Here is a 13,891-nt window from a genome sequence, read left to right on the forward strand (position 1 = left end):
TGCAAACTCAAGCTGCTTTTTTTTCTCAATTTGATGAACACAAGGAAAAAAAAGAATAACTTATTCCCAGAACATTGTGGTTGAGCTAAGGAGCACCACTTCCCTTGCCCTCTGTCTCCTTCCCCTGTTTCCCTTGTACATCCCTACAGGAGGAGGGGATTTAACAGTCTAGACCTGAACCTGGCTGCTAAACAAAACAGAACAAAACATAGCTACTTCTCAACATTACAAAAAAACATGTACTTTTGACCCCAGGCTTCTCAAATTAAAACCTGTTCTTCTGTTTCACACAATTAACCACCCTGAGTAGATTTTTTTTTTCTGAGCAACAACCAATTATAACCCTTATATGCAAGGTGCCCCCACCCCACTTTGTTACTTTATTGTTTTGTGTAAAATAACTCTGGTTCAGCAGGTTGAGAGGTTATAATCTAGTTCCACAAAAATACAAAGGTTAGTTTTGATAGTACGATTTTTTTTTTCTCAGTATCAAAATTGTTTTCCAAAGGGAGCAGAAGTAAAGTACCCTGTGCAGAGATACCAGTGTACACCTAAAGTTTTATTCTTTAAAAAGTCTCATGTCAATTCTTTAGTGTTTCCAGTATGTCAGGTGTCAAAAACAGTCTACAAACAAATAAAATGCAGCAACATTTTATGACTGTGACAGGAATCTTTATGGAATAAATTGAAGCAAAAATACAAACAGATTTTTTTTTGTTGTTTTTCCATTTTTGTAACGCCAACAAACCAGAAACCTTAAGGGGAAATTTTAAGTTGTCCAAAATAAAAGAAACCTTAAAAAATGAAAAATTTGAAAATAATCCACTCTTTTTGACTGAGACAAGTTTACTACCTAAAGACATAAAATCTTAAGTTAAAATGCTTTATATTCATTGCATCCTTTTCAATGAAATCATGTACTAAGCCTGAGTAAACAAACCTCAATATCGTACATTGGCAGGGACTGAAATGTCACCAGTGAAATGTGGACCATTTTATTTAAATATTGAAGTAGAATAAGTAGAATAATTATCACTCACATTGATGGCTGGTCTCTGGTTCCACAAAGTCAAACTATTTATAACGTGAAACATCCAGGCCTGGCCATCACAGCAACTTTCAACAATCCTCCACATGAATGAAATGTGAACCAGGAACTCAACCGAGTTCCCATGAGCATGAAAAACAAAACAAAACAAAACAAAAAAACTAACTCTGAAACTGTTAAAGCGATGCAGTAGTAAATGCCTAAGGAAATGTAAATGGACAGAGGTCCCTGTCTAAACCCCCCCTACCCACCCTTCATGCCTTTACCCAATCCTCGCCCTTCAGTGGACCTCAACACCTCCTCTCATTGCTATACAAGCCTTAGTGTTACCTATTTGGCTAGAAGGTTTCTATTTATCTACAAATATATAACAAATTACTTGCAGGCAAAATAGTTTAGTTTCCATAGAAACACCCTTTTTCCTGAAAATACAGCAGTATCTGAAATATTCCTTTCATTTGATTTTATTTTGTCCCCATTTAATTCTGCATTAGACATCAGGAAGCTCTTTCACCAACAAACAGAAGAAAAAAAGTATCTACAAACTTTGTAAACAGACCTGCTTCTTCCAAAAATACATAAATAATTCAAAATATTAACAGCCGATGGAGCAGAAAATAAGTGTTTGAATGAGTGAGGGCCAAAGAAATAAAATATACAACACAATCCAGATTAGAAGCAAAAGGTTCTTTCCCTTACTACAGCTCATCTTCAAGCCTTGAGAGGGCCCACGCTCTAATATTATTATTATTATGGTGATTATTATTAATAATATTATCATTATCATTATTATCATCACCATCATTATTATTATTATTATTATTATTAATAATAATAATGATGATGATGATGATGATGATAATAATAATAACAACAACAACAGGTCACTTTCAATCTGAGTTGGAGCCACCCCTCTGCTTTCAACAAAGGGAAAAAAAAGATCTTTGAGGGAGGGAGTGGTGGAAACAGAGAGCCCCTCCCCTCAGTTTTCCAAAGGGACATTAAGAACCAAAAAATAAGAATAAAGTAAGAAAAAAAGAGGAAAACATCACAACCAAACCCTACATTCTGATGAATGCTTGCTCTTGTTGCAGTCCAGCACAGGCTAAGCTCCCAGGAGACGCTGTCTCTGCCCCATCCTGCCCATGTGTCCTCTTAGCGCCTGTCTCCGTAGAAAAAAAAACAAAAGAGTGTGTGTGTCAAGAGGCGGGGTCGATCAGAGGGACGTCTCAAGGCTGTGAAGGGGGCTCCCGGGGGCCGAGGGCGTGGCTGGTTTGCTGCTATCCAGAAAGAGGTGAAGGCCGCTGTCTACGGCGTTATTGTTCTGATTGGGCGAGGGTGGCGGCGGAGGCGTGGGCGTTGCATTGCGCTTGGTAGGGGCGTCGTCCTCGGCGTCTGTGTCGTCAATGAGGGGGATGTGGGGCTCCGAGTCCTCTATTCGGAACTCTGGGTGGGTCATGAAGTTGTGGATTGAACTGCGCGACTCGGGTTTCTCCAGTCCCTCATAAGGGGACAGAGAGCTGCGGAATGCATTCACCACACGGATCTGCAGACGAGCAGGGAGGAGAGAAGGGGGGGGGGGGATGGAGTCAGCAGCTTGTCTTCACTGGCATATTCTCTCACCTCACGCATACACGCAAACACCAACACAATTTGCATTTTAAATAGAGGTTAATCCATGGACAAATGGGCTAGTTTTTAACTGATGAGTCAAGAACAAGTGAGTTGGAACGACCCAAAAAATAGAAATAAATTCAAATAAAACATCAGAGTGTGTGAGCTGTTGGAGGACGTGCAGCAAACTGTCATTGGTAAGTTGATTGGATGGTTCAGAGTTACCACTCACTCCTCGTCTCAACAAGAGAACGCTCCATGCTGCAGAGAGACAAATCTTTGTCTGTTCCCCAAAAAAAACCTGCTTTATACAAACCATCAAGACCTCACAGCATCCCCCTCACACTAGTTATGTCACAAAATGCCACTGTCCAGTTATTCAAAATGCAAAACAACTAAGAGAGAGAGAGAGAAATCTACACATGAACAAACCAAGAGAGGACAGAGTTGAACACAAGGTTATTGTCAGGCATGCTCTGGAGGGGGGGAGTCGCAGAATTATGTCGTGGAGAAAACACGCAAAAAACTGAGCAGCCAAGCGGGTCGAAGCTGGTACAGCACAGTGATTAAGAAAACAACTCACGAATGGACTAGAGACTTAGACCCATGCAGAGCGGCACTACCTTTTTGTTCAACAGAAGTAAACCTTTGAGTATAGCCCATGACACATTTCACAGAATCTAAGGAGGAATACGTGGGAGTCAGTGTTAATGGCTTGGCTTTTTTTTTTCTTTGTTCTCTTTCCATCAGTATGGCACTTATGGCTACAAAGAGGCATGAGATTAGGTTTCATTAAAGGGCAAGGAGGACAACAGCAGAAATTCCATTCTGAAAATAAGGCAGAGTGTTATCAGCACAGCACCTGGTGGAAAAATACATCTGTTAACACGGCAAGGTACAGGAAAGGCAGTGCCTTTGTGTTTAAAAAAAAAAAAAAAAAACCCTCCATGGCTGAAAACAGGATGGGCCTTCTGCCTAGAGGAGGTTAGGAGTTTTCTGTTAAAAGTCAAAAAAAGTCACTGCTGTTTTTGAGGACAGGGAGAGCAATGGATGCTGGGGGAACCTGGAACAAATGCTAACAGAGAGAAAGCAAGAGAGAGAGAGTGTAATGAGAGAGCACAATAGGAGGGGGAGAGAGAGAGAGAGAGAATAATGAGAGGGCACAGTTGGGGGAGGGAGGGGCAGAGAGAGAGAGAGAGAGAGAATAATGAGAGGGCACAGTTGGCGGAGAGAGAGAGAGAGAGAGAGAGAGAGAGAGAGAGAGAGAGAGAGAGAGAGAGTTAATTTAGGAAAGGATAGCTTTCATTAATAACTATAAGCAGATTCCATTCCCGAGAGGACAAGGAACATTCCGGGAGCTCCGCGGCAGACATCCCCTGTCTCTCTGCCCCATCCAGTCTCTCAACGACAGCTATAACAAGGGCTAGCCATCTCATTTAGACAACAGAGAAAATGAGTGCGAAGAACCTTGAGATACAGACTGTGAGAGAGAAAAGGGTCATTATTTTTCTGTGGGCTGTCAGAGCCTCGCACATTTAAGGTAGAGACGCTTTCAGACAGTCTCTGCCAGACCAATTAGTTTCACCTGGCTCTGACTGCTCGAGCTTATCTGTGGCCATGGGCATATACTCAAAACATTTACACACAGAGAAGAGAGAGCGCTTGGGCTGCGGACAACACCTATGTAGCGCGCAGAGGACAGCAGCTGCAGAGCAGACACAATGTCAGTTCAGTGTAACAGCACCCCCCACCCACTTTCCTCTTTAAGAAATCCAGCCAAAAGCCAAAGAACAGAACAATGACACAGAGACCTCAAGCCCAGGGACCCACTTCAGTACAATTACACATATGTGGTAGTTCAGTACTCAGCACTTATGTTCAGAAGCAATGTGGAGGATGTTGGCTTGTGGGGTATTCTTTTATTTTTGTTTCATTTTCAAGAAGAGAGGGACATTAGGAGAAGAATGAAGAACGTTAGGCGCGAGAGAGTGGGAAGGGGGGAGAGGACATGTTAGACGTCATGCACTAAGAAACACGCACTCACACCCAACAGTGGCAGAAGCGGTGTTGGAGGCATTGGCGAGAGGTAAGGCTACATGTGAAGGGCTAGAAACATTGGTTACATCGTGTTGCTGGCTGGAGCTGGAGGGCTGGCGCCTCAGAGCCCCCTGAAAGGAGGTGCCGCTCTGGAATGCACTCACTACATCCATCTGCAAGGAACCAGAGAGCATGATAGGAAGGCCCAGAGAACGCAGAGAGAGAGAGAGCGAGAAAAAGAGCGAGAAAGAGTGACAGCAAAGATAGAAAGGAGTGAAGGAAAGATGACAGAGAGAAAGACGGGCACCCATTTATAGAGACTTGAGAAGTAGGACAGGGACAGATATTAGCAGCTGAGAGTTAAAAGAGAAACAGAAGGCACTGAATTGAGGAAAAGTTGACCTGAGAGATAGTCTGCCCTGACCTGATAAACAACTTACAGCCGTGATTCTGGAATTTTCTCATCAACTACAAAAACTCACACTAGGAAGTTTCACAGGTGCAGAAAAACGATCCCACTTCAAACTGATAAATTGAGGGAAGGGATAATGAGGTATTTGGCACTGAACAGGTTTAGAAGATAGAGTTTGACTGATAACCACTCTGCAAGTAGCTGAGAGAGGGAACAAAAAAAATGAGGGGTATTAACTGGTTCTGGGTTTTGGTCAGTGTGGCGGTTACACTGTTGCGAGTCACAGCGGTCTGGAGACATTACCTGGGTCTGGATGCGGTTGAGGCCTCTGAACCAGAGGATCTGGCCTCGGCGGAGCTCCCGCTCAGCATGGTCGATCTCATCCAGGTCCTCCATGTCCTCCAACTCCTCGTCAGGGATCTCCTCCTTCTGTGTGCCATGGCCCGCCGTCTTCAGGAACTTCAGCCGACTGGTGGGAATGGATGAGATGACCTGGGCAGCGGCGTGACAATAACACATAGCGGAGTATTAGATATTACAGTATAGACTGGTGTGTGCATCAGTCTATTCTTCAGAGACCTGCAGTCAAGACAGGCAAACAAACACCGTTTCACAGGCCAATTTCCCAGACCTGAGCTAATCTTAGACCTGGACCACACTGTATTCCGAATGAAGTATCGCTTCTGAAAAATTTAGGTATGAATTGATCTTCATCCTTGCTGAAACAAACTCTATAGCTTCAAATACCCAGTTCACATAGTTAAAAATAATCTGGACTCTTTATTGCTTAAAGCAGCAAACATGGAGCTCAGTTCCTCCATCTGACCACAAGGTGACACTGTTTTACTGCTATTAAGGAGAATGTTCTCCTCTGTGATGGGGCTACATACAGGTGGATCCATTTGCAGCTCTCTGGCGCAACCCAAATGTGTTCCTAAATGTCCTACCTGACCCCACAGCAGACAGCCAAAGCCCAGAAAGATGCACCAGAGCCACTGGTCAATAGACAGGCCAACACAGCTAAAGGGTTTTCCTCCAAACTGCACTATCACAATCTGTCAAAAGAGAGAGAATAGAAGAGAAAAGATCCTCAAAAAGAGAAAGGACACTCGAACAACTTTTTGAGTTCATTTCTGAGTAAAACCAATATAGAGCTTTCTGGAGTACACACAGTTCTTTGTGTTTATCAAATCAGTGCTCAGTAACAAATGATTGTTTTTTTTTTTCAGTGGTTTACCTGGATGACAAAGGTGCCAAAGACGATAGAGCAGAAGATCAAGTTGTTGAAGATGCCTTCAAAGACGTTGCGCTCGCCATGGATCTTGCGTGCATTGATCTCGTTGAAGAGCTGCATCATGACGAAAGTGTTGAAGACGATGGTGTAGTGCTCAGAGGGTGGAGCATGCAGGGGTGCGTTCCGCCCACTGTCAATGTCAAACATCTTTTCACCTGCGTAAGGGATAAAGTACCACAGTGGCATCTAGCCATTACAATTTCACACAGACATTAAGTTTTAAAATATGAGGTACTGCCTTTGAATGATGTCTATAGAGTCACTGCAGTCCACTGATGTCTTTTACCTGCAAACAACAGGGTGAAAATAATGATGAGCTGGTAGACGCCGTGGCCCAGGATATTCTTCATCATGGTTCTGGAAATGAGAGGCTTATTGCGGCCGTAGGGCTTACGCAGCAGCAGAGACTCGGTGGGCGGCTCAGTGGCCAAGGCCAGAGAGGCAAATGTGTCCATGATCAGATTCACCCACAGCATCTGCACCGCTTTCAGAGGAGAGTCCTGAAACAAACACACACGTACACTGCTACAAACACGCTTTACAACATAACATTACACACACACACACTACTCCAAACATAACTCACCGTGACAAACACAACACAGTATGCATTAACAACACCCTTATATGCATTAACAGCCACGATGGTAGGAAAAATAAATGCTATTCTTGAAAAGGAAGATTTCTGCCCCTTGTCAATTATAAGTTCCACACACTCTAAAAAGCCATAAATGATAACATACTACCAACGCATCTGCTGTGGCAAGAATGTTTACTATTAAGCCTAAATACGTCAAGCCAATCCCATACTCTGAGACCAGGAACAATCAGAGTGAAAGCATGGCCAGGTATGGTCACATTAGAGTACGTTACGCTAAGCCTACTAAAAGGCTGCAACACTCGGCATTAGCAGATTAGCAGGCACAAACATGCAGAATAGGAAAAAAAAGGCAAGGAAAAGGAAAATGCTGCTGTTCTTTGAGAGCCCAGTGCACCCTGTCATGGATGGCATCCTATGACTCACTGTACGCGTGGCATATAGACCTGGAAAAGTCCACAGCCAGTCACATATGAAGTCTAATCAAATGAAATAATCCTGTCTGAACTATGCCTCCTGGCCACATCCCTTCACTAAACACTCAGAATGGAGATGCTGATATCTTAATTAAGACCACTGAAAGCTACAGCTTTCAAACATTAATCAGTCACTAGTTTATCATTAATCAATTAATAAACACTAAGTAAAATAAAGAGCTTACAACAGTTTGGAACACAATTCTTCCACTCACAGTATGTGTGAGATACTATTCATGACAGGAGCTGGTTAGACAGAAAGTAGGAAGTGAAACTGTAATGTAATGGGAAGATGCTCAATAGGGGGAAGTGGTTTTGAACGACATCACATTTTGAAAAGTTCAGCTCAGCTTTTGCAACGTCTTTGTCCTGTGGATGCAAAACTTTGCACAGTCTTACACCAATGTGTACAATTTTCCATGTGGAGCAATAAGTCCACATGTGAACAGCGAATATGTGGAAACCTATCGAACACACAAGCCTACGGAAACATATATGGTAATCATCCTCCCAGTGAGAGCCTATTGTCACAGCACAGTAACAGTGGCCCATTAGACACCATCATTTCACTTGACATACAAGTGCTGGACAATATCACACTCTACATCCAGCCAGACCCACTCCAAATCAGCCAACACAGACTTCACACCAACCTCCTATTTGTTCCGACGCACAGCAGCAACTCACAATCACTTCAGTCTGGATGAGCAGTAATTAGTGTCTACCATTATCTGCAAGGGTCGGCTACAAAACCACCCATTTCAATTTCCAAAGCTACACAATAAAGCCAATCAGGCAGTGCAACAGTCACCTCCCAGGCTTCCTCTACAACAGCTACAGAAACGCTTAGATTTTTCCAGAGGCCATCAGCAGATGCTAAAATCAGCGGTCTATGTAAAGTCAATAATAATCCTAATGATTCCCCTGCTGTGCACGTGTGTTTAACATGACACAGCGGTTACCTGTGTGATGCAGGCTCCGGTGAAGGCAACAATCACAGCCACTACGTTGACAGTCAGCTGGAACTGGAGGAACTTGGAAATGCTGTCGTAGACATTGCGTCCCCACATCACAGCCTTGACGATACTGCTAAAATTGTCGTCGGTGAGAATAATGTCAGACGCCTCCTTGGCCACATCTGTCCCAGCAATACCCTGATCAGACATAAGACTTACGATTAAAACCTCTTGTGATCAGAGAGACACACAGCCTTTCTCCACTAACTCTCTCACAGTCACCCCATGATCTCAGCAGGGACTCTTACTGAAGAAAAAGACATACAATAATAAAAAAGACTTTTAAACAGTAATGGCTCCTAACTAATGAGAAATGTGGTGGAGCAAAAATGCCTCTGGATTTTATAACATTAACCTACAAAACTAAAGAACCTATATATTTATACAACACTTCTTCAGAGAAGTACTCTGTCTCTTGCACATTCTGTCAGGGTGATTAGTCATCAGTCTATATCAGAAATTTACCCAGAATCTGGTTGTCATCTTCAACTCTGCCGTTTGGACAATTTATGTACTTTGCCCTTTGAAAGGGTGGAGGTTTAAAACAGCTTACACGCATGTTTTATCAAAACCAGTGTGAAGCCACTGTCTGTCTGCTTTACTGAGGGGTAAAAACATACCATAGCAAATCCAACATCAGCTTTCTTCAATGCAGGCCCATCATTAGTCCCATCTCCTGTTACTGCTACAACTTGTCTTTGTTCTACAATAGTGCTGTCGATTATACCTAAACAAGAGAGGCATTTGTTTGTTAACAGGCATCTAAATCATTTACATTCTTACATTCAAAAGCACATTCTCTTTCATAAAAGCACAGGGAAAGATTTTGTAAAATAATACCTTTTACTAGAGTATGTTTGTCTGTTGGAGATGATCTAGCCAGGACTCGTAGTTTTGGCCAAATTTTATCAATGCGCTCTTGTTCAATCTGAAAAGACAAGGGCATCGTATATAAAATTATGCAAGTGCTTAGATGCAGCCGTGTTGATTACTGCTCGATTCTCAGTCTCTCACCTCGCCTTTTTCATTACGTATCCGTCGGTTAAACTCTTTGCCCTCTAAGCAGAGGAAGTCATCGCCTGGCTGCAGGATGCCGCACTTGGTTGCTATGGCGCGAGCGGTGTTGATATTATCCCCAGTGACCATGCGCACAGTGATGCCGGCACGCTGGCACTTTCGTATGGCATCTGGGACCTGGCATAGAGACAGCAGTTAGATGAGGTCCTGCCTACCATGGATCTCCACACAAATACACAATACAGTCAAAACATGAGGTGTGTTTAGTGTTATTCAGAGTTTGCATACTTTTGACAATTTAAGCTTTTTCTTTCTACTTCTTTAAAGTTGCTTGGAGGTGACAGCATAGTATTCATTCCTGTTAACCTGTTCTATTTGAAATATTTTAGAAATTTAATTACTAAGAAAAGCATACAGCCTCAGCCAGATTTAACCTTGAAGCTAAAATCCCTTTGAAAGGCTTTGTAAACAACCAAACTGCACTTCAGATTGATACCTCGGGCCGGACGGGGTCCTCGATGCCCACCACACATATACAGGTGAGGCTGGTTAGAATGTCACTCTCGTTGTCCCAGTCTGGTTCTCCGTCTGAGGCGGGGAAGTCTCTGTAGGCCAGGCAGATGGTCCTAAGGCCCTCTGAGGCCATGGGCTCAATCACCTTCTTCACCATGTCATCACGGTCACGCGGCCGGAAAACCTTTGACTCCCCACTCGCTGTGAGGATCTTATAACACCTGTAATACACAAACAAAAGCATTATCAAAAAAGAAAAGAAATTAAATGAATCAAGGGGAGCCCCGCAAGGAGTTTGAGGTGGATATATCTGGTCTACTTCTTGACTCAGTTGTCAAACTTTATCTCTGTAAAATCCAATCTCCTCAAAGACCCTCTGGTAAGGCTCCGAAGAAAGAATTACTATAATCTTTTCATTACATATATATTACTGAATTCTGACTGTTAAATTAAAGCTAGGTTCAGAAGAGAGAAGGAGAGGTTTACTTCTTGAGCAGGATCTCTGAGGCTCCTTTGCTGAACATCCGGAAGCTTCCGTCAGCGTTCTTCAGCACGGTGCTCATGGATTTTCTGACAGAGTTGAAGGTGTAAACCTTGTAGAGCTTCTCCTCGGGGATTTCATTGCGGATTGCTTGGTAGTCTTTTTTCAGGTCCAAGGCAAAGCCAAGCAAGGCACATTCAGTTTTGTTGCCTACCTGACGTGGCAGCCCACCCTCCTTCTCTGGAGGCTGAAACCACAGCAAGAGCCATTTAGAAATGCAACGAGCATGTTCCATTGCAGTCCCCAACACTGTACTGAACACGACTCCCACCAGCCAAACTTACATCAGTACAACACAAACATACAGCCTAAGCAGCTTAGCCCAAACCAGAGCACTCAAACCACAGTGAAACAATTCACTGGAACTTCAAGAACTTCTGTTTCTTACATACTCCCATTTCTGCTGTCTTGATCTTTTCACTAAACATCTAAATAATGGTTTTCCTTTGCCCTTTTTAGGAAAGCTGTCCAATATAGACTCCAAGCAGCATTGAAGTAACTTCTGCTATTGGTTTGACTACGGAGTAGCAGAACAGCTTCAGCAACACGCAGCAGGAAATAAGGAGTAGGAATAGGCTGCATGGAATTTATAGGGATGGGGTGGATCGATCTATATTCTCATGTGTACTCACACACACTCATGCCGAGACAATACTGATATTACATAAACCTATGAGGAACAATGTTAACATTAATGAGAAGTTTCAGGTTAACATATAGGATGGATGGTGTTTTTCTTACCATTATTTTGGTGGTGTATGCGCAGTTAACACTGATACCGAGGATAAGGAGGTCCATGATGCTGGCAGGGATGTTCTCGGGTTCAGGAACCTTCCGGTAGTGCTTGTCAGCGATGTACGCCTGCACCACAGTCATCCTGTTCATGGTGAGCGTACCAGTCTTATCAGAGCAAATGGCAGTGGCGTTACCCATCGTCTCACAGGCATCCAGATGCCGCACTAGATTATTGTCCTTCATCATTTTCTAAAAACAACCACATAAAATAAATTGATATATGAATTAATTAAAAAAAACAAAAAAAAAAAACACAAATAAAATCAATACATCCGATCATGAATTTCTCTTTCAAAAGAGAAATTGCAGAAAAAAATTAAGAACACCTAGAAACCCCCTGCTGAGCAGAGTGTTACAGAAAGGGAGTGAAACCACACAATATAGAGTGCAGATCAGGGAGAGGAGAAAGCATTCATCTCATTAGAGGATAAGCATGAGTGTTGTCCCAAGCAGAAGGATAAAAGCCGGGCTTTAAGGTATCGGGTCAGGACAGGTCATGGAGCCTACAGAGCTGTCTAGCCTTGCTAAGCTGGCTCCAGGATGGCAGAGGGCCACGTACTTTGACAGAGTAAGCCAACGAGATGGTGACGGCTAAGGGAAGGCCTTCGGGAACTGCCACTACCAGCACTGTCACACCGATGATGAAGAATTTGACAAAGAACTGGACATAGACAGGTGTGCACTCCTTCACCCAGGGGAGATTCTGGATCCAAAATGTGTCCACCACAAACAGAACCACCAGGATGATGACTGTGATGGCAGACATCACTAACCCTGGACAGAATGAGGGAATGAAAGCATTAATGTACTGCTGGAATGAGAAGGTTGCATATTTGTGAAAGTCAACAAAGTAAAAAAAAAAAAAAACCCTTACCTGCTTTTCCAATTTGGACAGCGAGTTTAGTAAGTTTCCCTTGTAGAACAGATTTCTCTTTCTTTGGCAAGTTGGCTTTTTTCTTCTCTTCTCCATCTGCGCCCTCATCACTGTTAAGCGGTTGCATCTCCATAGCAGCTCCATCCTGAGCTTTAGCTTTAGCACACATACAAAAAAAAAAAAAAAAAGAAAGAAAAAAGAAGAGTCAAATTCTCCCCCCTCCACTTAATCCTCTCCTGCTCTCTAAGTACATCAGCATCTCAATGCTACTCTTTACTCAACGCTACTCTGCAAGCTAACAAAAACCTCGGGCAATAAAACGCTGGCTTAAGGGACATGACTACAGGGAAACTTGAGGTCAGCACAGCACAGTTTGCTCAGAAATCCTCTCAGCTCAAACACTATTTTACTCCCTCACAAGACCTTGAGGCATATCAACACTAATTAGGTGTAATTCTATGAAGTGAGAAAAATACACATAGATAATTATGTTTGGTAGAGAATTAACTGCAATACTGTGCTGCTCCACATTTTTTTTTTTTTACAGCAGTTGATCAGGCAACATTTAAATTCCCCTAAAGCTCCCTCTCACACTAAAAGCCTGCAGTGGCATTGAGATACAGCGGGGCTGGGTAACCAAGGAGACGCATAGCACCCCACTGCCCTGCTGGAGGCTGATCTCCAGCCCATCACTCAATATGATAAAATCATTGTCTCTCCATCACATACACACAAACAGTCTTTGTGAACACTGTGTCTACTGTGTCTATCATTTGTTCTCACTACTTAAACAGAATCAAAAGGGAGGAGCTGAAGCATGCACAGGCCTAATGCCCGTGTGTGGGGAGGGGCTGATATTCTGCTGTCAGCTTGATGTGTTCTGCGCTTACATAGCCTGTAATCCTAGTCTGAGGGATTACAGCTCACTCTTGGCAGAGTCTCTGTGCCAGAGGTCATCTTAGCCAAAATGCACCCGAGCAAAAAAAAAAAACAAAAAACAAAAAAAACAAAAAAAACACGGAACCTCTACACCAACAGAGAAAAACGAACCCAAGCCAGCAACGTTTAAAAAAGGCTTGATGCTGTCTTTCTCTTCGGTAGAAATGAAAGAGCGAAAAGCAAAAGCACCCCGCCTCCACCGGCCCAGACAGCTGAAGAGGTTTAATCTGTGCCCCACTAATCAGCATTACTGGAAACAGCACCTGCCCCTCCAGCCAACAGACACGAGCATAAGGACCACACTGCGGCATGCGCACACAAACAAACACACACACGCACGCACATTAAAGCTGACCAGCTTTAATGAAGATCCAATAGCAATAATGGGTTAAGGAGATGGCTTTAATGGAAGTGGCAGCACCTGAGAGGTTGACAGCTAAGCCAATACCCCATTCATTATGTCATTATGTCGATAGCATCCTTCTTACCTTTCTTTCGATTTTCGACGGAGCCGTCCTGCTTTTTGTCTGCCAAGAGAAAGAGAAACATCAAAAATAAAAACACTAAGCATCTTATTTAGGATACAGTAATTATGCATGAGCTGATTCCTCAACATTCTTTTTTTGTATAAAACATATTTCCAATTATGTAAATGCTCTCTTTGGTTTAACAGAGCGAAAGACAGCCCTGGGAATTTTTATGAGGGTACAAACAGAT

The 13,891-nt window shown here is 43.1% G+C and overlaps 1 protein-coding gene across 1 annotated transcript in view; it reads right to left on the minus strand.

The window, feature by feature from the left end:
- Positions 1–1,901: 1,901 nt before the first annotated feature.
- The window catches only part of atp2b1a (ATPase plasma membrane Ca2+ transporting 1a), a 28,337-nt gene continuing 16,347 nt past the window's right edge, over positions 1,902–13,891 (minus strand). The window contains exons 7-22 of the mRNA XM_030778801.1: positions 13,663–13,701; positions 12,236–12,391; positions 11,921–12,135; positions 11,308–11,550; positions 10,512–10,753; positions 10,009–10,246; positions 9,510–9,689; positions 9,336–9,423; positions 9,116–9,222; positions 8,442–8,633; positions 6,692–6,905; positions 6,349–6,560; positions 6,059–6,166; positions 5,415–5,603; positions 4,786–4,872; positions 1,902–2,594 (exon numbers count right to left, since the gene is read on the minus strand). Coding sequence (XP_030634661.1) covers positions 2,265–2,594; positions 4,786–4,872; positions 5,415–5,603; positions 6,059–6,166; positions 6,349–6,560; positions 6,692–6,905; positions 8,442–8,633; positions 9,116–9,222; positions 9,336–9,423; positions 9,510–9,689; positions 10,009–10,246; positions 10,512–10,753; positions 11,308–11,550; positions 11,921–12,135; positions 12,236–12,391; positions 13,663–13,701 — 2,840 coding nt within the window. The 3' untranslated portion in view covers positions 1,902–2,264. The remainder of the gene's footprint in view (positions 2,595–4,785; positions 4,873–5,414; positions 5,604–6,058; positions 6,167–6,348; positions 6,561–6,691; positions 6,906–8,441; positions 8,634–9,115; positions 9,223–9,335; positions 9,424–9,509; positions 9,690–10,008; positions 10,247–10,511; positions 10,754–11,307; positions 11,551–11,920; positions 12,136–12,235; positions 12,392–13,662; positions 13,702–13,891) is intronic.

Source organism: Chanos chanos, chromosome 1 (assembly GCF_902362185.1).
Source record: "Chanos chanos chromosome 1, fChaCha1.1, whole genome shotgun sequence".
Taxonomy (NCBI): Eukaryota; Metazoa; Chordata; class Actinopteri; order Gonorynchiformes; family Chanidae; genus Chanos; species Chanos chanos.